The sequence below is a fragment of the Cnephaeus nilssonii genome, assembly GCF_951640355.1.
Source record: "Cnephaeus nilssonii genome assembly, chromosome: 19".
Taxonomy (NCBI): Eukaryota; Metazoa; Chordata; class Mammalia; order Chiroptera; family Vespertilionidae; genus Cnephaeus; species Cnephaeus nilssonii.
This window is the reverse complement of record NC_137090.1, coordinates 36,210,694-36,237,062: the sequence shown is the minus strand read 5'-3', so window position 1 is coordinate 36,237,062 and position 26,369 is coordinate 36,210,694. Positions and strand designations below refer to the sequence as shown.

Here is a 26,369-nt window from a genome sequence, read left to right as displayed (position 1 = left end):
GAACTTGTAATCCTGGCTCTTCCAATCTATGCTAATTAATATACCTCCTGGTTTCTATGAGCAAATGTAACACTATTACTAAAAATGGTTTGCAAGAAAATTCCTGTAAAGAAGTCTGGCCACTGTTAGGATTACAGAAAACTGAAATAGGATTTAGGAAAAGAAAAACAAGCATAGGGTTGACTCAAGGATGTTTCCCCTTCTCACTGAGAGTTTGGGAGCAGTTGAAATGATCATAGAAAGGGAAGCCACTAAGAAGCCTGTAGATACGGGGGCTACTTTATTTGTTTCTAACCACATCCAACTAATTGTCTTCTCCTTCAGAGTAAAGCTTCTGTACAAATGGCAGAAATATCTAACCAATATCTGTTTTTTAATCAAAACATATTTCCTTCCAACTAGAATATATATAATATGTATAATATATATATATATATATATATATATATATATATATATATATATTCTATATATATATCTAACCAGGCAAGATGGCCATTTCCTCAGTATTGAAAAGGAGCTGAGATTTGGAACCCACAGAGGTGCACCTCTGTCCACATCCCATCCAGGGTTGAGGGAGCTGGGCCCCCTGTCTTCTGAGCTCAGGCTTACTAGTATGCAGTTCTGAACCCAGCCTCAGTGGAAAATTGGGAAACTGACCTCAATAGAGTGGCAGATGCTGCCCAAGGTACCTGACATTCAGAGTCCAGAGTTCAGGAATGTTCAGGCCTTCCAGGCCAAGGCTCCAAACTCTCCTACAGAGTTAGTCTCCAAATTTACAAATCCTGACAGATTGCCTATTCCTGGGACCGGGGGGGGGGGGGGGGGGGCAGGGGGGAGGAGGGAGGGTGCTTTGTTCTGGGATATACACACACACACTAGATCTAATGACTTTGGCTGGAATTAGAAGAAAAGCAGACACAGAATAGGAAGAAAAAAGAGGCTGGAAGCATTACTGACAAGTGACAGTCCTCCTCCTACTTGATAGCTACTCCTCACATGAGCCGGAACATCCATCCCTAAGAAGCATATGCTACTATAACCCATTGTGCAGGCAGTTGGAGAGACGGGCCCTGACAGGTACAGTGACTTATCCAAGATCAAGAAGAGGTAATAATGAGGGGTTGAATTTGAACCTAGGTCTGTCTCTTCAACTCTCAGACCTTGACTGTACCCAGACCAATCTAGGGGCTGTGGAGAGGGTGTGTTGGTGTCACTGTGTACACTGTTGGTTTTCCATGGAGAAGGTGGGTGAGCAGTCAGCAGCCCACTGGACTATCTATAGCTGTTATTTAGGAGAGGGGAATGGCAGGTGGGGGCAATCCCAGGAAGTGAGGTCACTTCCTAATAGAACTCGGAACCCCCGTAACCAGGAACCCACTTTCTAGCAACAGCCCAACTGCCACTCACTTGGCAAGAGACGGTTGACAGTTCAACATGTTCTCTTGTTGTGTTCCCAGTTATCGGGGCTCTGGTTCCCGGAGACCCTGCAGTGAGAGTTGTTCCAGACACTGTAGACGGTTCAACACTCGTGCTCGACACCTCTGGCCATTTTCAAGAAGATCCCGTCAGGTAAGAGAAGGTGGCCTGGGTCAGACCCATTCACGCCAGGCCAGCCTCCTCTGTGGGCCATCCCTGTGCAGCCCACATGCCTTCCCTTCATGTGGTGGGAAGAGGGACCTAAAGGGAGAACCCCAGGGCAGGAACAGCTTTAGGGGCAGTGGATAACCTAGAGGTCCTACTGTGATCACACCCCAGGGCAGGGCAGGGCAGGTAGTTGGAGATGGGCTTCCAGAGGGGTCTCTTATCTGTGCCAATGGGAATCCTATGCCCTCATGGAGGTCTCAGCAGATCACAATGTGTGCATGTCTGGAGTGGAGGGTCACAGGGGCAGAGAACCAGCAAAACAGGGCTCTGGGGCTTTCCCCTGGTGACTGGGAACTGTCTTTACAGAGCTCCGCACAGGAGAATGAACCGGAGCCGACAGATGGGGTCCTCAACTCCATGCCCCTGCAGGAGGCACGGATACCTGATATATCCACAAGTATGCAGCATGACCTCAGGGTAAGTGTAGGTGCCCAGTTGACCCAAACTCCAGAACCCCAGGAGTCAACGGGACCCGGGTTCCAGAAGGCTCCCTGCTACTCCCCTGAGATCCCTCCTAGCATCCAGTTTCCAAAAGAATCTGGGTCCACATCTCCTCCAGGTCAGGATCTGGGGCCTCCCTGGGCTGCACATTGTACCAGGACAGGGAAGGCTTATCACGATGATCCATGTCTTCATTGCTGTGGGACCTGCACCTTATCCCCTTCTGTTGTCATGACAATAGTGCCACCCTGAACATACCACATGTCCTAATATCCAGACCCTCCACCCCAGGAAAAGCCTCTGTGTCTCATTTTACATTGGGATGTCTTGTCAGAAATCACACGGGTGACACTGTTAATAAAGCATATGCTGTCTGTTCCCTGCTAATAAAATTACCTAAGATACTAATGTGTTTCATATTCCTCACCTCCAGTTCTACTTTTCCTGCCAAGAACTTTTTCTCTTATCAATGTAAAAAAACATTCAAAGCTGTGAAAAAGTTTTGTGTGTTTATTTGAACCAAAGTGTGGACAATGCAGGCGAGCAAAATCTCAATGGGTTGAGAGAACGCATGGGAGAATGACAATTTTGTGCCTTATGTTATAAATTACAAGTAAAGTGCAGACTTATGTGGGTTACGTGAAATCCATGGGTGATAGATTAGGGAGAGAGGAGAAAGCAAAGTGTGGAAATTCAGTGATTGGATAAACAGTAAAATGATAGGCACATACTTCTTTTCCATAGGTGGATGTAGGATAGTTTCAAGTCAACAATGAACTCATTAACAACAAAGGGATTTGTGTTCTCCGCAGGGCACAGAGTGGTGCCTGTACATGAGTTGTCCAAAATAAGGAAGATTCCTTTGATAATCCAAAGATATGTTATCATAGAAGCAAAAAGGCAGTACACAGGCTCAGTTAAGGTAAAGATTGACCTTTGTCTGGGAAGATGCCAGACTACGACATGACTACCCACTTGAGCTCCTTTTAATTAATGTTTTAATTTCAGACTATCCTTTGTAGTTACTTAAGTTCTCTGAATTTGCAAGACCTCCACGCAGGACTTCCCTGAGCTAGTCAGGTTACCATGGGGCCCCTTTTCATCCACACATTCTCCTTTTGTTCATAAATCAATACACATTATGCATTAATGATGAGTGTTAGTGTTTTGTCTTGCTGAACAATGGAACATTGGGGAGGAGGCAAAACTATAAACTTAAATGGCATTCAAGGTGGAATTTGTATTCAAAATAAAAAGGCAGGTGAATGGGAGGTCATGAGCTCCTATATGTCCTTGTTACAAAATATTCTGAATCAATTTTTAATTTTGAGCTACCATGAGCAGAGTCCTTTTGCTGCTTGTCTTAAGTTTTGGTATTTTGCATCTAGTATAACATTTACATACCAGGAACAAAAGCAACAATATTAAAGCAGTAACACCATTTAGGAATAGAAAATGTCTAGTGCTAGACTGAGGGGAATAAGAATCCTAGTCAACCAAAAATCACTTTACATGTATTATAATTGTTTATTAAGCTAATTATATGTTTTCCTTTTTCATCCACTGTCTCTTGTACTTATGATATGTTTGGCCAGATGAATTAAGACTCTCTACTCTTTCGTTATCATAACTGATCATCAGAGTGTCATTGTCTAGTAGGAGGGAAAAATGAGCAGGTATCCAAATTCAACTTTTCATGTGTAATAAGGGAGGAGCCTGGGGAAATATATATTGTTTCCATTAGGAATCCATAAAGAGTTTAATCTACACTAATAAAAGAGAAACATGCAAATTGACCATCACTCCACTACATCCACCAGACAATCAGGAGGGAATATGCAAATTAGGACAAAAATGGTGGCTTCCCAGCTTCTGTAGGTGCAGAGTGGCCAGGCAGGGCAGGACGCCTGCTATGAGAGGGAGGGTGGGGGGAGAAGGGATCTACTGGAGAGGCACTCTGGCGCAGCAAAGACAAAGACAGCAGACTTTGGCCGGAGTCTGCAGCGAAGGAGCCAAGACGAAGATGGCAGACTCTGGCTGGAGATGAAGATGAAGGCAGCCTTCAGCTGGAGCAAAGGCCTGGGTTCCGGGTGCCGGAGGAAAACTGGTCCTGGAAGCTAAGGGAAGGAAGGCCTATTGCATGAATCTCTTCATGCAACAGGACTCTAGTCTTTTTCTCTTGGGAGTACTGTGAAATGAATGTCACTAATTTATCATTACCTATAACCTTCTTAGTGAGTCATTGATAGTAATGTAGAATGTCTGCTTTTAGTTTTCTTCAAATTTGGAAAAAAAATTATTTAAAAATCAGCAGTATTTTAAACAGAGTCATACAAAAAATAATCATATTCACTTCATTTAGTCCAATACCCATTTTTTGTTTATTCTGATTATTTGCCAGTATTTTCATGAATTCAGTTATTCCTTAGATTTCTATACATTTTCATTCAATTCAAAGATATGACCTGCTTAGAAACCTGTAATTTAGAGTAAATCAGAATCCTTTTCATGGATTTTTCTAAAGGTGTAACATTTGAAAATGCATTAGAGTAAAATAATAACTATCTATGAATGACAAAACAAAGTGGCATGGTTATAGATTAGATTATAATGCAATTGATAAAAAATTTTGCTTGTTTAGTAAGCTATATCATTTTAAGACAATAATTTTTGGAAAATAATTATTACTATAAAATGAGAGAGAATAATATCATATATATACGTACATATATATTTAGCTTCAATACATAATTTCAATATAGAAAGAACAAATAATATATAAGATTTTAAAACATTGTCCATGGATTCTTGTATTGAGCATTGGAAATAATTCATAAACTTCCAATGTTTGCGCCACAAATATCTGGAGTCCCACTGCCAGGCATCCTCACAGGGAACCATCCCTCTTGGCTGGACTGGTGTCGCTGACAAGTCAACTGTTACACCTGTGAGTTTCCTATTTGAACTTTTCTTTGAATCTTGGTAGATCCCTCAGACGGCAGGTTGAAATCTTTAGAAAATCCATTTTAATAAAAGCATATGTATACAAATAGAAATCATTTTTATTTTTTAATTTAGCAAAGTTTCCCATGTAATTTCAAGCATATAAAATAGGCCTAATTTAGTTAAAAAACATTCCTTTAATAAAGATAGAGAATAAATCCTTGAGGTATTCCAGGGCCCATTGGAATTAACTCAAAGTCATTCTTTTGTTCAAAAAGTATCTTTAAATGGAAACTTTGGGAAGGTTGCAAATATACATACACAAAAGCTTATAGCCTGGACTTTTTGTAAATTGAAGGAAAGCAAACACAGACTTATGGTAATAATTCTAAAAGACATTAATTTCTGTCAACACTTAAAAACAGTTTTAATATTAAATATTTTGTCCAGACTACAGAATTTGCCTTAAATTACATAAATATATAATCTTTTTAGGCCAATAAAAGATTATATGCTAGTAATGCCATCTGGAGGCTGAAAATTCACCACACATATCACATATAAACACATATCACATAAAGACTATACACATCATTTGAATTACTAATTTTTACAGAGAAAATGCAAGAATATTTTTATATAAAACTTTCACAAAATTTTATAGCCTATAGCCCCTTATACAAACCTTTCCTCAACTTTCATAAACCTTCTTACCCATTCAGAAATAACTATCCTTAGAGAAACTTGCATTTGTCCTTTTCCTTCAAATATGACTTCCCATACCTTAAGCCTTCTATTATCACAAATATATAATTGGTTCCAACTTAACTGGAACTTTTAACTCTTAGGAGCCTTAATTTCCAATGATAAGCACAAAAGTAAACAAATGGCATTCCTTAGATGGGCATTGATGAACATATTTTAATCACACTCTCACATTCAAGAAACACACCTTCAACAAAGCACAGAACATTACATCAACAGCTCCAAATCCATTTTATAGACCTTCTTTTTTTATTTTTATTAAGGTATTATATGTGTACATATCTTACCATTGTCTCCCCCACCCCATTCCCATACATGCCCTCACCCCCCCCCCCCTGAGTTTTGCGTCCATAGGTTATGCTTATACGCATGCATACAAGACCTTCGGTTGATCTCTTATTTTATAGACCTTCTATAATAAAAAACCCCAAAGCAGGTGAACTTAAGACTTGTCTAGCAACCAATGTTTCAGTATTTCATGTTATTTCAAAATATCCAGATATTCAATAACTTTCATTAATACTTACTAAGTTAGAAAGAAATAGTTGAAATAAGATAAAGTGATTTGGTAGGTGGCTAAGGTATTTTTTTTTCTATTGGGATAAGACATATCTTCCAGAGATTTGTATTTTTAAAAATAGCCTAGACAAGAGGTCTTGGTGAACTCAGGTATTTCCACTTCAAAGGTTCTGGGACTTTGGTTGCATAAAGCCAGTTATCTACAAGCCTCTGAAATGAATAGGGGAGTGGTTTGGGAAAGGTAAAAGGAGTTGGTGGGCTTTGAATTGTTTCTGGAGCCAAACCTCTGGCCCCTTGAAACCTTCATTTGTAAAACAAGGATAGTCATTTTCAATACCTCAGGGACTGGGTTGCCACCCAAATGTTGGCAAGGGACTGACAAAATCATTCACCCAGTTTTGGAATGTTTCTTTCTATTTGGGTACATTTTTCTAGTTTCCAGAAAGCACATACCTCTGAGAGGTATAAGTTCTTTCAGGTATATGAAACCTCTGTCCATCTCCCTTGGGAATGGCAAAACAGGTCCTAGCTGCAAGATAGTCTTGAAATTAATGGTGCGAAGCCTCTCTATCACCCACTTTATATTGGACCAGGTAGGTGGTGTAACAAAAGAAGGTTGGATTCTTTCTTGAAGGACTCAGGATCAAGTTTCTCCCATTTGGTGAATATGTACCCCAAAAGAGGACTCTCAAGTCACTGTGGGCTGGTTCCCCATCTATAGAGAGACATAAGATCAAGCCACGTGTTACAGGCATCTCTGCAAGTGTCTGGGCTGTTTGGGGCCATTCTGAGTAGGGTGTGTACCCTCTGAAGCCATCTCTCAGGCTCTCATGGAAGATAATAAAGAAGAAAAGATGATTAGCAAATGTTTGGTCAGTCTCAAGCTTAGTTTCCTCCTGGAAGGTTCCCTTAAAATCAATAATTTCCCTTTTGGTTCAGTATCTGATTCATTTATTCTAAATATATAACTATTCTGGGAAAAGCATATGTAAGCATCACTAATTTTATATATATATAAAAAAAACCTCCTCACCTATCAGGTGAATTGGGGCAGATTTGATTAGCAAACTATATATATGTTGTTCCATACCATGCCCTAGTTGAAAGGAAACAGGTTTTGATTAAAAAGCAGACATTTGTACAGGAGGTTTAGTCCAATGCAGAAAGCAATTAGTTGGGTGCGGTTAAGAACGAGTAAAGTAGCCCCAGTTTCTACAGTGGCCTTGGTGGATTACCTTTTTAAGATAATTTCAAATTTCCCAAACTATCAGTGAGAAGGGGAAATACTCTCGAAGCAACTCTATGCTTGTTTACTTTTTCTAAATCCTATTTCAGTTTCCTATCATCCTTAAAGTGGGCAGACTTCTCTATAGGAGTTTTCTTACAACCTCATTTAGTAATTCTGTTGCTGTGCTCCCAGAAACCAGGAGTGTATTAATTGGGATAGGTTAGAATAGCCAGGATTACATGTTCTAACAGTTAAATTTCTTTGTGAACTAATCAGGGCCATAGAGAAAATCCAGAACAATTGCTGGTTCCGCTCTCTCTGAGAGCAGCTTCTCTCCAAAGGGAGCTGTTGGAATCCTATTCTATCAGGAATATTAATGAGGGCTGGAGTACGGGAGTTCCCAGCCTTAGAGGCACAACTTCCCATGTTAATTAGAGGTGTATTTGTTGTTGTTTTATATCTTCAGAGTCTAAGCATATTTTCTAGGGATGTTATGGAGTGGGTCGAAGTGTGCAGCTTATGGCTCCATGATGCTCACACCCCTCGAGTCTCATTCAGCCCTCTCATGTGCCTCAGCTTCTCTCCCAGCTATCTAAAGTGACCTGAAGGCCTCTAGCCAGTTCGACTCAGTGGGTAGAATGCAGGTCCTTAGAGGTCCTGGGTTTGATTCCAGGTGAAGGGCATGACCTCAGTTGCAAATCCCCGGCCCTAACTGGAACATGTGGGGGAGGCAACCAATCTGTGTCTCTCTCATTCTTTCTCTCTGTATTTCCCCCTCCCTTCCTCTCTCTCTAAGCCCATGGGAAAAATATACTCCAGTGAGGATAAATAAGTAAATAAAAATAAAAACCACAGGAAGGGCTAGGAACGCTGGTGGACCACGCCTTATGGGCTCTCCCCCAGGAAGAGGCAGTCAGTTGAATTACAGTTGAGTTGGAATTTCCCTATGGGGCTCCTGCATGGCCTGAGGAGTCATCTCTGACAGCTCCGCAAAGATTCTTAGCTGCTTAAGAACAACTGAGATCCGGGTCAGAGGAGGATGTACCCCTCGGAGCTGAACAAGTTCAGCTCTCACTTATACAGTGAAGGTTTTTTTGGTCAGACTCTCAGAAAGCAAATCCAAATGAAAACCCAGAATTAAAAACCAGCCACCCATATTTCCTCTTGTCTCTCCTTAGCCTTGGTTCTGTCAACCCTTAACCTTAGTTCCACCTTGAGGATTTAAAAATACAGCTCAAATAAAGTCAGACCCTCTACCACAAGCAAAGGAAGATTCTGGATCCAAGAGACAACTGAGCCAAATTCACCTGACAGGCAGGGAACTGGCAGGCCAATGGGCCCTTTGTTAGGTCCGAGCACCGGGTCTGGGCCTGCAGGGTGGTCCTGATGAGCTTCTTTGGAATCCTGCCACAGCAAGCCAAGTAAATATCAATGTAAGCAGCATTCAACCCTGTGCAGAGTTTTTGTGAGTTTATTGGAGTCCAACTGTCAAAAATTGCCAGAAAACAAAATCTCAATGTATTGAGGGAGTGCTCCAGAGAATGGCAGTATTGCATCTTATTTTGTACATTATAATAAAAGTGGATATGTATGTGGGGTACATGGAATCCATTGCTTAGGGAGGCAGGAGAAAGCAAAGCAGGAAAATCTCTGGGATTAGATAAAGTAAAACGATAAACACATGCCTCTCTTATACAGGTGCCTACAGGCTAGTTAGCAGTCAGCAATGAACTCAATAGCAATGAGCAGATCTGTGGTCTCTGCAGAGCACAGAGCAGTGCCTGTGCTTGGAGGTGTCCAGAAAAAGGGAAATTCCTTTGACATTCCGAAGGTGTGTTATTATAGATGCCAAAAGACAATAGACAGGCTCAGTTAAGGTAAAGACTGACCTTTGTCAGAAAAGACACTGAACTAGCACTTGACCACACAGCATAAACTGCTTTTAGATAAAAAGTTTTAATTTCAGGCCAACTTTGTGGTTAATTTAGGTCTCTGAGTTTGAAAGACCACCATGCAGGCCTTACCGGTTCTAGTCACCGGCGAGCATGTGACCATTTTTCATCCACTTACTCCTTCGATCACTTGTGTTCCACCTCTTGCCACCAATCATGTCCCTCCTCTGTCCCACCACAGGGGGAGAAACCATCAAGTACCTGTTTGCTGCAAGCAGCTGCAGCTTCCTCATCACCTGCAGGCCTGGCCAGCTCGCCCACCGTGGTCAACACCCCAGTGCCCATGAACATCTTCTCTACCTGGGAGGTGGACTGCTCCAGCCCCAGCTGCGTGCTCAGGTTGTGCAGCCTGACTTTAAAGAAGCTGGTGATCTTGAAGGAGCTGGAGAAGGAGCTCATCTCCATGGTGATAGCAGTGCAGATGCAGGGCTCCAAGGGCATCTTGAGATCCCACGAAATTATGCTGCCCACTAGTGGACAAGTGGAGACTGACCTGGCGCTGACCTTCTCCCTGCAGTACCCCCACTTCCTCAAGGGAGAAGGCAACAAACTACAGATCATGCTGCAGCAGAGGAAGTGCAATAACAACCAGATCATCCTGGGCTACAGGACACTGGCCACAGGTGCCATCCACATGGCTGAGGTGATACAGCGACCCCCGGAAGGTGGCCAGGTGCTGAGCCTCAGCAGCAGCATCCAGGAGTCCTCCATCAAGGTGGCTGAGATCTGGATCTCTTCCCTGTCCAGTCAGCCCATCAACTACAAGGACACCACCATGCAGGCCAGCCCCAAGGCCAAGTCCACAAATAGCTACACCGAGGGGAAATCTGAGAGCTTCTCTGAGCTGGAGGCCAGCTACAATGCGACACCCAGGCAGGACCTGGAAGAAGATGACTTTGACCTGAGGCAGCCCAAGAAGCAGCAGCGGTGCATGCAACGAAACTTGAAGCAGAAAGTCATGGTGCTGCTTCCCAGGTCCAACATGTCAGAAGAGGTCCTTGACTCAGATCAGGACCCTACAGTGCATGTCCCCAAGATGAAGGAGGACCTGGACCTTCTGTATGACAACCTTGAGAATCCCAGCAATAGTGGCCCAGACATGGAGGATGATGGCATCATCCTTAGCAACACCAAGACCAAGACCAGACAATACTTTGAAGGCCTGGCACACTCCAGCTGGCAGACGGAGATGAGGAGCGCACACAGTGCCTGGAGGCAGAAGGAGCCTCCTCAGCTGGCCGACATGCCCGTGAAGGCCCAGGGCCCGGGCAGAAAGATGTTCAGTGGCAGTGTCTCTGACTTGATGGCCTACAGCACGCCTGCCACCAAGGTGGACAAGACCTGTATCTTCTCCCTATTGAGCCAGCCCGTCAACCACCTGGACAGTGCCATGCCGGCCAGCACCAAGGCGGATAACTTCTCTGAAGTAGACTCTGATATCATCTTCTCTGAGCTGGAGGTCACCTACAATGCTGCCCACAGGCATGACCTGGACGAAGATGACTTGGACCTGGAGAAGCCGATAGGAAGAAGGAGGTCCATGACCAGGCAACAGAACTATCAGCAGAAAGTCGCAGCGTGGCTGCACAGGTTCCAAATGACGGAGGAGGTCCTGGACTCAGAGCAGGACCCTGAGGAGCAAGTCCCCGATGTGGACAAGGACGTGGCTCTTCTGTTTTACAGGCTGGTGAACCCCAGCGACAGTAGCTCAGATATGGAAGATGATGACCGTCTCCTAACCCCTCCCATGCCTGAGCTCATGACATACTCTGAAAGCTTGTCAAGTGGCCTCGATATGGAGGAGGATGACAGAGTCCTCGGCACCTCCAAGCCCAAGCCCAAGCCCAGGTCACACTTTGAAAGCCATTCAAGTGACAGTGGCTCTGACTGGGTGGCCCACAGCATGCCCAACCCTGGGGAGCACCCGGCACAGCCTGAGGACAGCCCGGAGGCAGAGACCTCTGCCCACGTCATGCTCACTAAGAAGCTGCCACCCAGCAGGCGCACCACCAAGACCGAGGCTCTGGTCCTCCCCTCCAGCAGCTCCAAAGGGAAGCAGCCCGCCTGCCGGGGCTGGAGCAGGTCCCTGAATGAGTCATCCAACAGCCTGATCAAGGAGCGCTGCCCAGTCCCACAGAGCCACCTGCAGATCCCCAGGAAGACCGTGTACGATCAACTGAACCACATCCTCATCTCCAGTGACTGTCTGCCCAAGAACATCATCCTCATCAGCACCTCTGACAGGCAGGGGCAGTTCCTGTCGGACGTCCTGCAGCAGCACATGCTGCCCGTCGTGTGCACCTGCTCCATGGTGGATGTCCAGGAGGCCTTCAGCTCCATCATCTCCTGGATACAAAGATACTGCAACTGCAATACCGAGGCCCCGATGCCAGTGAAGATCGCGGTGGCGGGGGCTCAGCACTACTTCAGCACCGTGCTGCGGGTCTTTGTGGAGCAGCTGTCCCACAAGAACCCTGACTGGCTGGGCTACATGCGCTTCCTGGTCATCCCGCTGGGTTCCCACCCTGTGGCCAGCTACCTGAGCTCTGTGGATTACCGCTACAACCACCTCTTCCAGGATCTGGCCTGGCAGGACATGCTCAACAATGTGGAGGCCCAGAGTTCTGTGCAGAACATTGTGTCAAGAATGACAGAGTACATCTCAGGGGCCAACTGTGTCCACCAGCTGCCCATTGCAGAGGCCATGCTCATCTCTAAGCCGAAGAGCCCAGGCAAGTTGTCCTCACAGAAGTTCATTCCCTTTGTGGGAGCAGTGAAAGTTGAAAGAGTGGAACCAATTTCAGCCAGGTCAGGAGACACAGATGATGCGGTCCCCTCATGCTCCAACATGCTTTTGTCCACCGCCAGGGAGGCCTCACACAACCCAACCTTCTCCTCATCAGTGAGTGGAGGCCTACCTTCCTCCATCCAGGGTGTCAGTGCTGAGCTGATGGAGCTACAGGTGGATTATTGGGTGGCAGCCAAGCCCACAAACAGGAAGAGAAACGGGGAGAAGGAAGACCTGCCTACCACCAAAAACACACTCCAGAGCACCTTCCGGTCTCTCCAGGTCAGCAGGCTGCCCAGCAGTGGCGAGGATACAGGCACGCCCACAATGTCCATGACTGTGGTCACCAAGAAGAAAAAGAAGGTGATGTTTTTGCCCAAGAAAGACAAGAACAAGGACTTGGTGTCCAAAAGCCAGTGCATCCAGGGCATTGGCCGCTTGGTCTGCTCAGCTAAGAACCAGGAGAACAGGCTGCGGGTCCTCATTGATGGCGTGGAGTGGAACGACGTGACATTCTTCCAGCTGGCAGCCCAGTGGTCCTCCCACGTCAAGCACTTCCCCATCTGCATCTTCGGACACTCCAATTCCACCTTCTAGCCCTGCCCCTCCCCCTGCCCTTCACGCTGCCTGGGCCAAGCCCAGAAGGGCCCAGCTGCTTTTCTGTCAACAGTTCAGTTTACTACAGACACAGACCCTGAAAACACATAGAAACTGTTTTAAGTTAGAATGTGCTCACAGCCTGGAACCTAAGGGGGTTGCCCCCACAGGGACCCCCCAAATGCTCTGTTTAATAACCAGAAAATACCAGCAGGTGGGAGGTCAGGTGGGCACTTGTTGAACTGGAGCATCATGGAAGGTGTGTTTTAGCCTCAGGATCCCCAACACTTTCAGTGAGAATGGTTCTGGCCTTGGAGACCTGCCCTTCCTGGAAACCAGGGCTCTGCTTCACCCTGGGAGCTGGCTCCAGCCTGTGCCCAGACTCAGAGCTGGGCCGCCAGAGGCAAAGGGCTGGCCTCCCATTGGGGCATCCGGAGCACAACATGGAGGCCGGCCAGCCCAACCTTGGACCCCAGCTGCCAACCATCCAAGTGGCCCCAGCACCATCCACTTATGGTTCCCAATGAACTCCCGCCTCACAGGGCAAGATAACAAAAAAGAGCTGCATGGTGCAGACCCACAGGCACACGGGCTGGACAAACCAGTGCCCTCCTTCGTGGGCAGCCACCCACCTTCGTCCCTACCTCTTCATGTTATCACAGAACATTCGCTGCCACGCAACAGGTGTTGGACCAGCTATTGACAAGGTGAGCAACCTGCCTCTCCACAGCACGGTGATCATTTGGCCACTTGCTTGCTGTGACCTCTCAGATCACAGCATCCCTCTGAGTGTTTGTTTCTAAGAACATGAGGTGAGTCAAGAAGCAACCTCATAAGGTTTTTGTAGGGACCCTGTAGGGTGTTCCCCTAAAGCTTTCTCTGGGTGCCTGGACTGTGGATAGGGGCTGTGGTTGTGCTAGTTGGTCATTTTTCTTCCTCAAATGTGATTCTTCTCGGGGCCTTGGGCTAAGCTCTTTTCTCATGTCATAAAGGGACTGGAGATTCTGTTTTTGGTCCCTGTCCTGGGTGAAGCCAGAGCAGAGACCCCAGGGGTGAGCAGAGGGGCCCAGGCTCTCTCAGCTATCAGTGATGGGGCTGGTTTGGGCTCACTCATTCAGCAAACATATCAGAAGTCTGTCAGTTACAGTCATGTCTCTAGGCACTGACCATAATCCAGTGCTCAGAGCAGACCCCAAGCCTGCACTCCAGAACTTCCTTCTTGTTGGGAGCAATTCAGTCACACTAGGCTGCACAGGCTCGTAGTGTCCACAGGACAGCCGATGTGACGTCCTCCTGGCCTCCTCTCCCTATGGCTGCATCTTCTCATACTGTGAAGAGGAAGGTGAAACTCTGTTCCAGCAGAAAACGTGAGTCAGTTTTGGGTCAGAACCAGGGGGGGAGTATGGGGAGTGTGAATTCAAGGTGCTGGCAGAACCCTGGATCCCACTCATGGTGCGATTTCTACAAGAGGGCAGAGGTCTGAGGGCTTCTCCTAGAAAAAAGGGAAGGCGTCAAGGAGAGCTGTGCATGTGGATATGGGTGGTGTGGGAGAGCAGTGGAGCTCAATGAGAAAGTCAGTCCCTCAGAAAATTTATACCCTTCTGCTCCTAATCCCAGCCCTGCCTGCACTCCTATCCAGGGACCGTGCTCACTAATTTGATAGAACCTTCTCAGTGGCAGTTTGGCAAGTATACCCCTCCCTGTGAGGGTTGAGTTTCAGTGGGAGGCAAAGAACCCCACAGGGCAGCTAGTGAATTGGGCAGCACATAGGTGCAGGACCCAAAGTTTGAGCTGATAGGAAAGCCCTTGGAAGCCAGGGATGGAGACAGAGTTTGTTGGTTTGCTCGTTGGTCAGCTATTCCTGGAGCATCTACTGTGTGCCAATGAGTGACATGAACAGGGACGACACCAGCCTTCCCTGTCCTCATGGAGTTGACATTTTGGTGGGAGGGTAGTGGGAGAGGACAGGGACACTGAGAGAGCATGTCAGGTTCCCTTGAAGAAGGGGACAGGTGGTTCCCTCATTGATCCAGAGCTGTCAGTTAGGAGGGCTTTCTGCCAGCCCCTCCTGGGTGACCAGGCATGTCTCTGCCAGAACTGCCAGGTTGAAGGTGGGCAAGGAGTAGGTCTGGCTTCTGGATGGGCAGGAGCAGCAGGCACAGGACCCCAGTTTCTCTGAGTGGTGCTCTGGGAGGGCCGTGTGGAAGGAAAGGCCAGGCCTCAGACTCTGCTTCCCACCTCTCTCTCCCCAGGGCCATCTCCTGCATCCTGGGCATCTGGTTGGATCAGTATCCTCAGGATTTGAATCCGCTGCCAGAATTTCTCAGCCTGATGATGCTGTTGGCCTCCATAGAGCCAACTTTCCAGTCCCCGACCTGCCAAACCAGGCCCAGTGCCTCCAGTCGTGACAGTAGCACTTGAGCCCACTGAGGCCGAGACAGGAGGAGGAGGCGGCCTCCAGGGGTGGGGTGGGTGAGTGTGCCTTTGGAAGGCACACAAAAGGCAATGAGGGTGGTAACATGTCCTCCTCTTGGATCTGCAGAACCAGCTCCAGAACATCAGGAAAACCCTCCAGAGGCAACGCCACCCTAGTGACCTCTCCAGAGCCAGAGCCGGACCCAGGCCCAGCTTTCACTGAACTTCAAGAGGCAGAAGAACCACCTGCAGCATTTCAGCAACTCACCCAGCTCCTGCGGGGCCTGTGGTGCCAGATCCCGGGCCACAGCACGTGTCAGCTGCCATGGCAGAGAGTGCTCCCCCAACCCCACCCCCATTTAGATGCACTGTTAAAAGTTTATGTTCATGTTATATATGTTTACAATTTTACTGTATTTTTTATGATATTTACTAACATAGATTGTATTGTAGAGAACATTTAATGAAATACTACTAAACATAACCTTAATTTAGATTCTATAAAATTTAACCCTATTAACCCTCAGAGCTTTGAGCAAGTCTGTTTTTCTGGACCCTGACCCACACAGGGAGAACTCTCCTCACCTTCTCCACCTGCCAGCCATCCTAGCCCTGGGCCTTCATGTTAACTCCAACACCACTCACTCAGGCTTCCAAATAAACTTGACCCTCAGAGAGCAAAAATAAAATAAAAGGATGTACAGTGCAGGCTTCCCAGGAACAGTGACTGGACAAAGTGATCAAATACTTGGTGTCCAGCTTCCTGGGCAGCATCCCCACCTTGGTCCCCACCCACCCTTCTGTGTTAATACAGAACATTTGCTACTAACCAACGTGGGTGGGACTAACCATGTACCAGGTGAGCCCTGCCCCTCCACAGCACAGTGTTCACTCAACCACCGGCTTGCTGTGAGTCTTCAGGTCACTGCATGTTTCTGAGTGTTTGTTTCTCTGACCATGGGGAATACTGAGGCCCAGCCTCATAGGGTTATTGTAGGGACTCGGGGGGGGGGGTGGGGGGTGGGGGGGGAGGGTTCCCCTGGATAAAAGGCCCTCTGGGTGCCCGGACACTGGAGAGGTGTGCTGGAGGGGCTGTGGTTGTCCTAATTGGCCATTTTCTCTTCTTAAAGAAGCTTCTGCCTTATTTGTGATTCTCCTCAGGCCTCAGGCTAAGCTATTTTCTCTTGTGATAAAGACATTGGAGATTCCATTAGGGTCCCTGTCCTGAGTGAAGCCAGATTAGAAACCCCAGGGGTGAGCATGGGGACCGTAGGGTCACCCAGCTATCTGAGATGGGGCTGGTTTGGGCTCATTCAGTCAGCAAATGCCCTGCCCCCAGGACTGCACTCCAGCGCTTCCTTCTAGTCAGGAGTGATTCAGTCACACTAGGCTGCACAGGCACTTAGCATCCACAGGACAGTCAATGTGACTTCTTCCTCGAAGTATCGCCACATTTTCTCATATTTTGAAGCAGAAAGTGGATCTCTGGACCAGCAGAAAAAGTGAGTGGGCTTTGGATCAGAGCCTTAAGGGGAGTATGGGGACTGTGACTTGGAGAACATGGCAACACCCTGGGTCCCATGCCTTGTGGGATTTCTGCAAGAGGTCAGAGGTCTGAGGGCTTCTCCTAGGAAAAAGGGAGGGAGTCAAAGAGAGTTGTGCATGCGGATTTGGGAAGTGTGGGTGAGTGGGGAGGGGATGGGGTTGCCCACACCGAGAAGAGCTCCCAGAGGCTGGGGTTAGGCAGGAGCACAGAGCCTCTCAGGTCAGTGCCCAGGGCCTGCAGTGTGGAGGACTTCCTGGGGTGGGGGCTTGAACTGAGACTTTAGTGATGGAGATGGGAGGTTCTCTTCCTTGGAAGGCGCACAAAAGGCAGTCATGGTGTAACATGTTCTCTTCCTGGATCTACAGAAGCAGCTCCAGTGCAAAATCAAGAAACACCTGAAGAGGAAATGCCAACACTGGTGCCCTCTCTTGAGCCAGAGCAGTCTCCAGGCACAGCTGTCACTGAACTTCCAGATGTGGAACCACCTGCAGCATTTGAGCAACTCACCTCAGCTCCTGGGAGGCCTGTGGTGCCAGATTCTGGGCTGCAGTGTGTGTCAGCTGCCATGGCAGATGGGGCTCCCACACCCCCTTTAATATACAGTTTGAAAATATTTGTGTTTAGTTTATATATACTTAAAATGTTACTGTATTTTTCTTATACTATCCAGTAACATATAATCTATTTTAAAGAAATTGTAATGAAATAGTCTTAAACATAAATTTAATTTAGATTCTATAAAATTTAACTCTATAAACCTTCAGAGCCTTGAGCAAGTCTGTTTCTTCTGGGCCTTCATGGGGTTACAATGAGTCATAGGTTGGGAATAATTAGTGTCTCAGGAGCCATCTGCTCTACGAATGTGACGTTCTTGAGGCCCAGCACAATGGGACTTCGGGGAAAATGACGGAGGAGCATTGGGGCAGGGACCCTTTATGTCAGGGCTACCCCTGGAACCCACATTTTGTTTGACATCTCCCACCAGCACATGGGCAAAGCATGGCCTTAAGCGCCCCCTGTCTTCCAGATTGCAAAATGCTGTAGGGTTTAACCAGCAGCAAGCAGTTCCTGAACACTGACTGCTACCTGCACCTGGAGAGAAACTCCGCCCTGCTCCACTAGCACTGAACAGCACTCTCAGCCTCTCCTCTGTTGGCCCATAGCACTGAAGAGGGGGCAGGGAATGTCCCAGGGCCCGGGGTCCACACTCATCTCCTCCACATGCACCACTTCAAAGTCTCCTCCGGGGTCAGAGCCTCTCTCCACCCTCAGCCCCTGAGCTCTGGTTCAGCTGGGCTTTTTCCTGAGGCTCTTCCGTCTCACCAGAGCCCAGTGGCCATTCTTTCTCACTCCTCACGGCTGAACAAGGTTGTGGATGCGGCCTGGCTTCTCCTTTTACATCAGTCCTCTTCTGTGCCCTGAACCACCCTGGTGAGGATGGACTAACAGCCTTGTACGGCGCCCCACCATGGCACAAGCTACACTGTTTTAGGACAAATGGGTATTAACTTTGGACCACATCCAGGGTCCCTGCTCTCAAGCAGTTTAGCCCTGTTGGTTGACGCGGATAGAAAGAAAATTCTAATGGAGTGTGATGAGTCCTACCATTGACCCTGAGGACCGTAAGCACTGAGAACGTGAGCCCATCGCGGGGACATTACTAAACCAGAAAGTTGAATAAATACTGAGGTCACTATCCAATGGAACTTGGACACCCTGTAACCTGGCACCCACATCAGCCCCATAGGCAGCTCACTTGCCAAGAGGCATTTGCCAGTGCAAGATGTTCTCTTGCTGTGTTCCCAGTGATTGGTGCTCTTGCTTCCGGAGACCCCACAGTGAGAGCTTTTCCAGACGGTGCAGACATTGGTTCAACCCTTGTCCCCGGCATTGCTGGCCATTTTCAAAAATATGGCCTCAGGTAACACAAGGTGGCCTGGGTCAGATCCATTCAGGCCAGGCCACCTCTGTGCGCCATCCCTGTAGAGCCCACATCCCCTCCCCTTCATGTGTTGGGAAGAGGGAACTGAAGGGAGAACCCTGGGGCAGGAACAGCTTTGGGGGCAGTGGATCACCTAGAGGTCCTGCTGTGATCACACCCCAGGGCAGGGCAGGCAGTTGGAGATGTGGTTCCAGAGGGGACCCTTATCTCTGCCAATGGGAATCCAAGCTCTCAGGATGTCACGCCTTTTCCTTTGCAGTGGAGTTTGGAGCACATCACACTATGTGTGTGCATGTCTGGAGTGGAGGGTCACAGGGGAACAGAACCAGCAAAACAGGGCTCTGAGGCTTCCCCCTGGTGACTGGGAACTGTCTTTACAGAGCTCCGCACAGGAGAACAGAGAGGAGCCGACAGATGGGGTCCTCAACTCCATGCCCCTGCAGGAGGCACAGGTGCCCCATCCATCCTCCAGCGTGCAGCACGGCCGCAGGGTGAGTGCAGGTGCTGAGGTGACCCAGACTCCAGGACCCCATGTAGTTGAAGAGAGCCCTGGGTTCCAGAAGCTGTCCTGTCACACCCCTAGCTCTCTCCTAGAGTCCAATTTCCAAAGGAATCTGGGGCCCATATTCTCCCCACAACCCACTCTCACTGATGCAAAGTCACTGACCACAAAGTGTTAGGAACATCAGAAGACTTTGTACCATTTCACGTCATGCTCAGTCAAGTGCATTTTTGCATTTTCCTACAGACTTTCCCTTTTAATGCCCATCTCCACGTGTCCATGTTGTCCAGACAATCCTTACTCACCGTCTCCCACTCTTACACATCATCATGATTAGTAGGGATGCTTTTCCCAAAAGGACATGGGGCTCAAGGTACCAAGTCTGTTGCTTTGCCCTTTGCTGCCTGGAGGATCACATCCCTGTGGTCCCTCCTGGTCAGGAGCTGGAGCCTCCCTGGGCTGCACAACATACCAGGAAGGGGACCTGTTATCAGGGCTGGCGATCCATCTCTTCACTGCTGTGGGACCTGGACATGATCCTCTCCTGTTGTCATGTTAACGGTGCTGCCCTAAACACCCCATTGTCCTAATATCCAGACCTTCCCACCCCAGGAAAAGCCTCTGTGTTCCCATCTTAGAATGGGATGTTCTGTCAGAAATCCCAGCATGACCTTGTTAACACAGGGAGGTGCTATCCATCTTCTGCTAAGAAATGACTAAGACACCAATGTGTCTCATCATCACTCACCTCCAAGTCTACATTGCCTGCTGATAACCTTTTCTCTTGTCCACGTAGAAAACATGGAAACCTGTGCAGAATTTTTCTGAGTTTATTTGAGCCAAAGTATAGACAATTGCGGTGAAGCAAAATCTCAACCGAATGAGATAATGCTCAGGAGAATGGCAGCTTTGCACCTTGTTTTATACATTACAATCAAAAGTGGAGACTTGTGTGGGTTTCATGAAATCCATTGGTGATAGATTAGGGAAGCAGGAGAAATCACAGCAGGGAAATCTCTGGGACTGGATAAAAGGTAAAATAATAGATACTGAGGGCAAGTGCTGGGTGGTAGGGGAGGACGGGGGAGGTGAATGGGGGGGGGGGGAAGAGACATATGTACTACTATTTGTAATACCTTAAACAATAAAATTTAAAAAATCAATATTCAAATACATTTATTATACCCCCCCCCAAAGTAAAATAAAATAAAATGATAGGCAAGTACTTCTTTCACTTAGATGTGTGCAAGATAGTTAACACTCAACAATGAACTCAATGAGGGTATGTGTGGTCTTTGCAGACAGCAGAGCAGTGCCTGTACTTTGAGGGGTCTGAATAAAGGAAAATTACTTTGACATTACAAAAATATGTTGTTACTAGTGGCTCAGTGCATGAAATTCATGCACATTAAAAGGGAATTAATCAGAGGAAATATTTTAATATTGCTATTTGCCTTTCTCTATAATAGAGGTGTCAGAGATGAAAGAAACTTAGTAAAATGTATATGAAAATCTCCCTCCTGTCAGAGTCTGGGGCGTGCCCTGGGACCGAGTCAAGTCCCCGCCCACCTGCGCGTGCCTCAAAATTGCATGAGACCCAGACCCGGCCGGCACCACCCCGTCAAGCCCCGCAGGTCTGGGGGCGCAGGCTCATGTCCCCTGGCCTGGCGCTGAGTGCGGGGCTCGGCCTCAGGTCCCTCGGCACAGCCTCAGGTCCTCTGGCCCCGGTGCCAGGGTGGGGGACACAGCCTAAGGTCCCCTGGCGTGGCCTCAGGTCCCCTGGCCTTGCGCAGGGGTGGGAGGTGTGGCCTCAGGTCCCCATCAAGTCCCGCTGGGCGGAGGGCACAGCCTCAGGTCCCCCATCAAGCCCCGCCAGGCAGGGTGTGCAGCCTCAGGTCCCCTGGCCCTGGTGTGAGGGCTTGACTACCATTTGCATATTAACTCTTTATTATATAGGATAGATGCAATAGACAGGCTCAGTTAAGATAAAGATAGACCTTTTTCAGGGAAGATGACAGCCTAGGACACCACTATCCATCATAAGCTGCTTTTAGTTAAAAAAACAAACACTTTAATTTCAGACCATCCTGTTTGGTCACTTTAGGTCTCTAGTTTGCAGGCCGCCAGGTTAGCATGTGTGTGGTTCCTGTGATCACTCCTGTCCCACCTCTTGCCACCAATCACTGAGTGCTTGGGGTTCAGTCTGAGCTGCAGTCCCCAACCCACCTGGCAGTTTATGAGCTGCCTCTGATGGCATGTACCCCCTCTCCCAACACAGGATAGAAATCATACCGCTATGTCGGCACCTGCGGGCCTGGACAGCATGCCCGTCGCACTCAGCACACAGGTGCCCATGAACTTGTTTTCCACCTGGGAGGTGGACTGCTCCAGCCCCGCCTGCGTGCCCAGGCTGTGTAGCCTCACCTTAGCCAAGCTGCTGATCTACAAGGAGCTGGAGAAGGAGCTCAGAGCTGTGGTGATCACTGTGAAACTGCAGAGCTCCAAACGCATCTTGAGGTCAGATGAGATTCTGCTGCCCCCTAGTGGTCACGTGAAGACGGACCTGGTGCTGACCTCCCTGAAGTACCCTCACTCCCTCAAGAGAGAAGGCAACAGCTTACAGATCATGCTGCAGCAGAAGCAGCCTCTTAAAAACCAGACCATCCTGGGTTACCGGACGCTTGCCGTGGGCACCATCGACATGGCTGAGGTGATGCAGTGACCCCTCGAGGGTGGCCAGATGCTGAGCCTCCATAGAACCATCACGGAGGCATCTGCCCACGTGGCTGAGGTCAGCATCTCCCCCCTGTCCAACCAGCCCATTGACCCCGAGGACAGCACCGAGAAGGCCGGCCTCAAGGCCAAGTCCAGGGTTCATTACTCAGAGATGGAGTATGACATCTTCTCGGAACAACAGGGCAGCCGTGATTCCAGACACAGGCAAGACCAAAAGGAGGAGGACTTCGACTTTGAAGAGTCCAAAAAGCAGCACCAAGGAGAAGTAAGATCGCCATTGATGACCAGGCAACAAGATGCCAACAAGAAAGTTGGGGCGTGGCTGCGCAGGGTGCAAGTGTGGAAGGAGGTCCTGGACTCAGAGCAGGAGTCTTCGGAGCAGGTCCCTGAGGTGGAGGACCTGGATCTGCTGTAGGACTCACTTGGGAACCCCAGTGACAGTGGCTGTGGACAAGGAGAACAACAAGAAGGTGATGAGTTTGCCCAAGAAAACCAAGGACAAGGACGTGGCGTACCAGAGCCAGTGCCTCGAGGGCATCAGCCGCCTGATCTGCAGGGCCAAGCACCCTCAGGACACACTGCGGGTCCTCGTGGACGCGTGAAGTGGAACAACGTGAAGCTCCCACGTCAAGCACTTCCCCACCCACATCTTCAGAGGCTCCAATCCCACCTTCGAGCCTGCCCGTCCCCTGCCCATCCCCCTGCCCTGGCCAAGCCCGGGAAGGACCAGCTGCTTTTCTGTTCACAGTTCAGTTTAGCACCGAGACAGACTCCGGAAACACAAAGTGGAACCCTTTTCAGTGTGAATGAGCTCACAACCTGGAAACGAACGTGGTGGAGCCCACAGGGAGCTCCAGCTGCTCTGCTTATTACCCAGGATGCTCTGGCGAATGGGGGGTCAGGCAGACGGGGTTGATCTGGTCAATCATTGAGATGATGGCCCTCTAGACCCAGAAACCGCCATTGAGAAAAGTTCTCACCGTCAAGACCTGCCCCTCCTGGAAGCCAGGACCCTGCGGGAGTCAGCCTCACTGTGTGTCCAACTCAGCGCGGGCCTCCCATGGGGACACCTGTCAGAACACGGAGGCAGTGGTGCCCCAGGGTGACCCAGCTATCTGAGATGGGGCTGGTTTAGGCTCATTCATTCAGCAAATATATTAGAAGCCCAGCCATGTACAGACACGTCTCTAGGCACTTAGCATAATCCAGCACACACAGCAGACCCCAAGCCTACACTGCAGAGCTTCCTTCTTGTTGGGAGCAATTCAGTCACACTAGGCTGCACAGGCTCGTAGTGTCCACAGGACTGCCGATGTGACGTCCTCCTGGCCTCCTCTTCCTATGGCTGCATCTTCCCGTATTGTGAAGAGGAAGGTGAACCTCTGTTCCAGCTGAAAACGTGAGTCCGTTTTGGGTCAGAGCCAGGAGGGGAGTATGGAGAGTGTGAATTCAAGGTGCTGGCAGAACCCTGGATCCCACTCATGGTGGGAATTTCTGCAAGAGGGCGGAGGTCTGAGGGCTTCTCCTAGAAAAAAGGACACGAGTCAGAGAGCTGTGCATGTGGATATGGGTGGTGTGGGCAAGTAGTGGGAGCTCAGTGAGAGAGTCAGCCCCTCAGAAAATTCATACCCTTCCGCTCCTAATCCCAGCCCTGCCTGCACCCCTATCCTGGGGCCTTGCTCACTAATCCGTAGAAACTCCTCAGTGGCAGCGTGGCTGTTGCTCTCTACCCATGGGAGGTAAATGTCAATGGGAGGAGAAGAACCCCACAGGCAGCTAGTGAATTAGGCAGCATGTAGGTGCAGGAGCCAAAGTCTGAGGTGTTAGGAGGTCTCTGGGTTGCCAGATGTGGAGATGGATTTTCTTTGTTCGCTCATTGGTCAGCTATTCCTGTAGCATCTAATGTGTGCCAATGAGTGAAAGACATGACAGAGCAGACACCAGCCCTCCCTGTCCTCGTGGAGTTGACATTTGGGCAGAAGAGTAGTGGGAGGGGACAAGGACACTGAGAGAGCATGCCAGGTTCCCCTGAAGAAGGGGGCAGGTGGTTCCCTCAATGATCCAGACTGTCAGTTAGGAGAGCTTTCTGCCAGCCCCTCCTGGGTGACCAGGCATGTCTCTGCCAGGACTGCCAGGTTGAAGGTGGACAAGGAGTAGGTCTGGCTTCTGGATGGGCAGGAGCAGCAGGCACAGGACCCCCGGCTCTCTGAGTGCTGCTCTGGGAGGGCCGTGTGGAAGGAAAGGCCAGGCCTCAGACCCTACTGTCCACCTCTCTCTCTCCCCAGGGCCATCTCCTGCATCCTGGGCATTTGGCTGAACCAGTACCCTCAAGATTTTTATTGGCCACCAGAATTTTCTAGCCTGATCATGCTTTTGGCCTCCACAGAGCTCACCTTTCCAGTCCCAGACATGCCAAACCAGGCCCAGTATCTCCCGCACAGCTGGAGCACCTGAGCCCACTGAGGCGGAGACAGAGGTTGAGAAGGAGTCAGAGAGGGTGGTGTGGTCAAGGGGGCGGGGGGCGGCATGTGGCTGGGCCACACAAAGAAGAGCTCCCAGAGGCTGGGCTTAGGCAGGAGCACAGAGCCTCTCAGGTCAGTGCCCATGGCCTGCAGTCTGGAGGACTTCCTGGGGTGGGGTTTGAACTGGGAATTTAGTGATGGAGATGAGAAGTTTCCTTTATTGAAAGGCACACAAAGGCAGTCATGGTGTAACATGTTTTCTTCCTGGATCTATAGATGCAGCTCCAGAATAAGGTGAAGAAATACCTAAAGAGGAAACGCCAACTCTGGTGCCCTCTCCAGAACCAGAGCAGGCTCCAGGCACAGCTGTCACTGAACTTCCAGATGTGGACCCACCTGCAGCTTGTGAGCCACTCGCCTCAGCTCCTGCGAGGTCTGTGGTCCCAGGAACTGGGCCTCAGCGTGTATCAGCTGCCACAGCAGAGAGGACTTCCCTTACCCAATAATGGGAATTTAAAAAATTTTTGTGTTTATCTTAGAATTTGTGTATTTTTCTTATACTATTGAGTAAAATAAAATGTATTTTAAATATTATATTAAAATAAATTTAAATTATATAAATTTTATTTTTTTAAATTTAATTAATCTTTATTGCTCAGATTATTACAATTATTCCTCTTTTTTCCCCCCATAGCTCCCTTCCACCTGGTTCCCACCCGACCCTCTGCCCTTACCTCCCACCCACTCTCCTCATCCATAGGTGTATGATTTTTGTCCAGTCTCTTCCCGCACCCGCCACACCCCTTTCCCCCTGAGAATTATCAGTCCACTCCCTTTCTATGCCCCTGATTCTATTATATTTACCAGTTTATTCTGTTCATCAGATTTTTAATTCACTTGATTTTTAGATTCACTTGTTGATAGATATGTATTTGTTGTTCATAATTTTTATCTTTACCTTTTTCTTCTTCTTCCTCTTCTTAAAGAATACCTTTCAGCATTTCATGTAATACTGGTTTGGTGGTGATGAACTCCTTTAGCTTTTCCTTATTTGTGAAGCTCTTTATCTGACCTTCAATTCTGAATGATAGCTTTGCTGGGTAGCATAATCTTGGTTGTAGGTTCTTGCTATTCATCACTTTGTATATTTCTTGCCACTCCCATCTGACCTGCATAATTTCTGTTGAGAAATCAGCTGACAGTCGTATCGGTGCTCCCTTGTAGGTAACTAACTGTTTTTCTCTTGCTGCTTTTAAGATTCTCTCTTTGTCTTTTGCTCTTGGCATTTTAATTATGACGTGTCTTGGTGTGGTCCTCTTTGGATTCCTTTTGTTTGGGGTTCTCTGTGCTTCCTGGACTTGTAAGTCTATTTCTTTCAGCAGGTGGGGGAAGTTTTCAGTCATTATTTCTTCAAATAGGTTTTCAGTATCTTGCTCTCTCTCTTCTTCTGGCACCCCCATTATTCTGTCGTTGTTACGCTTGAAGTTGTCCCAGAGGCTTCTTACACTATCTTCAAATTTTTGGATTCTTTTTGCTTTTTGCTTTTTTGGTTGAGTGTTTTTTGCTTCTTTGTATTTCAAATGTTTGACTTGATTCTTGCGTTCCTCTAGTCTGCCGTTGGGTCTCTGTATATTTTTTATTGCAGTCAGCGTATGTTTAATTTCTAGTTGGTCCTTTTTCATATCCTTGAGGGTATCACTAAATTTATTGACCTTTTCTAGGAAATTCTTGAAAAACCTTATAACCGTAGTTTTGAACTCTATATCCAGTCGTTTGTTTTCCTCCATTTCTTTCGTTTGTGATCTGTTTCTTTGTCTCTGCATTTTTGATGCTACCTTTAGTTGGTAGGGTGGCTTTGTGTGCTAGGTGTCCTATATGGCCCAGTG

At 48.2% G+C, this 26,369-nt stretch overlaps 1 protein-coding gene and 1 pseudogene across 2 annotated transcripts in view; both read left to right on the top strand.

The window, feature by feature from the left end:
* Positions 1-9,752: 9,752 nt before the first annotated feature.
* On the top strand, positions 9,753-12,880 carry LOC307115468 (phosphofurin acidic cluster sorting protein 2-like; the record flags this gene model as incomplete). Its single annotated transcript, XM_079798676.1, has 1 exon — positions 9,753-12,880. The coding sequence occupies exon 1, from the start codon at positions 9,779-9,781 to the stop codon at positions 12,878-12,880; it is 3,102 nt and encodes a 1,033-aa protein (XP_079654802.1). The 5' UTR covers positions 9,753-9,778.
* An 8,701-nt stretch (positions 12,881-21,581) lies between these two features.
* LOC307115467 (phosphofurin acidic cluster sorting protein 2-like) overlaps positions 21,582-26,369 on the top strand; it is a 41,565-nt pseudogene continuing 36,777 nt past the window's right edge. Inside the window, exon 1 of the transcript in view lies at positions 21,582-22,432. The product of the transcript in view is annotated as a phosphofurin acidic cluster sorting protein 2-like (transcript). The remainder of the gene's footprint in view (positions 22,433-26,369) is intronic.